At 45.2% G+C, this 3,669-nt stretch overlaps 1 protein-coding gene across 1 annotated transcript; it reads right to left on the reverse strand.

Annotated features, from left to right (window-relative positions):
* Positions 1-303: 303 nt before the first annotated feature.
* Positions 304-2,657, reverse strand: LOC106804184 (60S ribosomal protein L2, mitochondrial). Its single transcript, XM_014804792.2, has 2 exons — positions 2,502-2,657; positions 304-2,012 (listed from the first exon to the last, which is right to left on the reverse strand). Exon 2 carries the CDS (start codon positions 1,934-1,936, stop codon positions 605-607), a length of 1,332 nt encoding a protein of 443 aa, XP_014660278.1. The 5' UTR covers positions 1,937-2,012; positions 2,502-2,657; the 3' UTR covers positions 304-604.
* Positions 2,658-3,669: the final 1,012 nt, after the last annotated feature.

Raw genomic sequence — 3,669 nt, forward strand, 5'->3', positions numbered from 1 at the left:
CGGTGAAGGATCCAGCTGAGCGCTAACCCTTGTTTGAGGTGCTGACACTTCTCTTCACCCCGTTCACTCTTGTTCCGTCTCTAGTCGTTAGAAAAACGAGAGGGAGAGCTACTTTGCCTACTAACTTAGGCTCAGCAACAGATTCAAGTATTATTTTTTAACCGAATACCTCTTCAGTCCAGCGCCTACCATCTTACAGTTCATCACACGGCTCTTCGGCCTCCCAAAAACAAAACATGAAAGTTGTTAACAGATAGGAAACACCTAGCAGAAATATACCCACAGCCTGTTTCCGAACAAGCCTTGGCCAAAAATACTAGAACATTTCTTCTCAGGCAGAACAGTTCCAGGAGCAAAATTGCCATATGTTACAAAAGATAAAGAAGAGAAATCCAGCCATCAGTTCTGAGGAAGAGCTAATTTCTGCAAAAAAGGCAATCATAATAATAGTAACAAACATTGGAATAAAAGCATTACTTCTTACATCACAACCAAGTTGATGTATCACAATTCCCTCTACCACCACCATCTGTTCTTTATTTTCTCAACCATAAGGAAGAGAACAAAAAAAAGGACTGTTCCATATGAGCTTTGTTCCAGCACACTAAGCTTTACGGCTGGCGACACTTGGTGATCGGTACCCTGCCTTAGTGGGCTTTCCCCAAGGAGAAACTGAAGGTCTACCTCCCTTGGTACGCCCCTCACCTCCACCATGGGGATGATCCACAGGATTCATAGCAACACCACGGACAACAGGGCGTCTGCCTAACCACCGGCTGTTACCTGCTTTTCTTAGCTTGCGCGTACCATGGCTTGGGTTGGAGACTATACCAATTGTAGCACGGCATTTTGAATCCACAATCTTCTCAGCACCTGAAGGAAGACGCAGAACACACTGGGCACCTGGCTCCTGGACAACTTTAGCAAATGTACCAGCTGCTCGAACCATCTTCCCACCCTGACCAGGACGGCATTCAATATCGTGCACCCATGTTCCAATTCGTGCATTGGCTAATGGTATACAATTTCCAACCTTTGAGTTGAGGTCAATTATATCAAACTGATTAGCTGATGATGAAGAGGCTGAACTCTTAGAAGGCTTCGAGGAATCATAGTTCATCACTGTACTACCTGGCACACAATGGTGGCTGGCCAATATATAAGATACTGGTACACAATCAACCTTTGCCTTTGGCCCTTTACTCGTGCCAATAGACTTGGCTGCCAAGGTACTGAAGCGGTTAGCTTGTGCCTGTGGCGAAGGTTTCTTCTTCAGATCATTCTGCCAAGAGAGAGCAGCTTGACGCTTCATTCTCTGTGCCCAAAGCACATCATCTGTTGCCCATTTTTGAATTCCAGAAAGAGAAAATGTTTGTTTTCCTTCTTCATTTCCTCTGACTTGAGCAAAGAAAGTGGGCTTGGCACCAGCTAAAGCTATCCTGGGTAAGCTCATTGATGCGCCAGTGTTAACAGATGGAACATCTCCATTACCTAGAGAAGAGTACAGTGCAGAGGAAGCTGAAGAGTACAGTGCAGAAGAAGCTTCCTTTTCTTTATGCACTCTACCAGACAATGGTGCAAGGGAAAACCGACCGGAGATATCGGCTGTGGTAGATTCTAGGATCTGAGACTCAGTACTGGGCTCTTGTGGAATCTTGGGGCGGCGGAAATGTACCCCTTGGACCCATCGCACCAGAGCAATGCTGGAGGAACGATTAGGGTCATACTCGATCCGCTCCACAATGCCCAGGGAAGAGGTGCTCCGCTTCACATCAACTTTCCTCTGCAACCTCTTGGCCCCTCCGCCACGGTGGAAAGAGGTGATGCGCCCAGATGAGTTCCTCCCTGCCGTCTTGGACGAGCTCAGAGTTAAACGCTTCAGCGCTCCCACCTTTGCCCGATCTCTCACGAGCGAGAGAGCAGACTGACGTGCCATCTTGTTGACAGGGATGGAGATGGTATAGCAGGGAGGAGTGGAGACTCTCCAAAGTATGCAAATGACGCTCTAGGCTCTGCAAAATCCAAAAATCGAAAATCAAAGACTAATTACAGACATGTCTAGGTAAAGCATTATATCCCCACATCAATACAGATCTCATCTGGCATGACTACAACAATTCAGCACAATATATTTTACAAAATCCATACTGCTTGCCCACAGATTTCCCAAAATCTTGATACGCGGATACATTTTAGTATTTTTTTTAAATGATGCATCTGCAGAAAGTGAGGAACTTCAACTCTAGTGTAACTAGAAACTTTATCAGTTGGACAATACTTGCATTTCCATCTAGTATTGCCTCCACCCCGTTCAGGTCTCTCTAAAATGATGACATGATCCCACATCACTACTAGAATTTGTAGCTGCCATCTACCGGACTGGAAAACTCAAGCAAAGGAACACTACATCACGAAGAGGAAGAAAGAGATCCTAGCAAAATTGGCTACGGGAGAAGGGACAGGAAGGAAACGAGACTAAACAGGAGAGGGAAGAAACTCACCGCCGGTCGCCGTGACTCGCCACCGGTTCCTGCCCCGAATTACCGCCGGCAGGTGGTGGAGGCCGTCAGTCGCCGTCCGTGCGGGCTGGCGTGTTGCGGCGGCGGCGACGGTGCGGTGTGCGCGTTGGGGTGGGGCGGAGGCTAGGGCAACTGGGGCAGGGCACGTGTGCGATGTAGTGGGCCGGGCCGTATCTGAAACAGGCCGAACATATCGAGTTGTTTTTCTTTTTCTTTTTTTCTCCTGTTTTATGTAACATATATAAAGGCCATATGATTTTCAATGCATCCCATCCCGTACAAGTGAATGAAGGTCGTCTGTGAATTTCCCAGGCAATTGTCAACCATCCCACGTTCCATGAAAATGTTCAATGTAGCAAAGGTGCAGACGGAAATATCTTGGTTCTTTTACACATATATGTTATTTTTTTTACCAGGATGCTAAGCTACTCTCCATAATTGACAGGTTTAAATGACAGGTTTTTTTTTACACATACCTGACAGGTTTATATATTTACTGAATAAGCGTCCCAATTGTTAAACTACAACTGACTAAATAGTATTTGACAGGTTTAAATGACTAATGAACCATAACAGCTATATAAGGTATCCTATCAGAAAAAATAAGTAGCTAAGCTTGTCCACCTTTCTGTTAATGCTGGTGCAACTATTCGAGTTGAATCTATTACACTGTCCCTGCCGAGATGCATGCTCGACAACACCCAGCACACCATCATCGTCGATGCTTATAACCAAATAAAGAACCAACTCTCGTTTGCTTGTCCCGATCAACATTCAAGATGTTTGAGTGTATAATAGCTATTCCCCAACTTGCCTGATTGTAAATGTTTAACGGTGCAACAACAAATTGACGCCACAATTAAGCTCCGGTCGTTTAATCAATTAGAAACGAAGTAATCTTTGAGTTTAAGTAACCGTTTCTTTCGTTTCCTGACTTTGGAACCGATTGACGTGCACGGAATGCTCGCATGCAGCAGATTCATCGCAATCTGTTTTGCATGTATATGCAACGACCGGCTAGCTAGGGGCACAACAATCAATGCTCACTTCTAGATGTGCACTTGATACACAACCAACTTGCAATTAGGACCCGTGTTCCAAAAAAAAAACTAGCAATTAGGACAATTAGAGCTTTACAATCTAGCTAGTT

The sequence above is a fragment of the Setaria italica genome, chromosome II (genome assembly GCF_000263155.2).
Source record: "Setaria italica strain Yugu1 chromosome II, Setaria_italica_v2.0, whole genome shotgun sequence".
In the NCBI taxonomy this organism is placed as follows: domain Eukaryota; kingdom Viridiplantae; phylum Streptophyta; class Magnoliopsida; order Poales; family Poaceae; genus Setaria; species Setaria italica.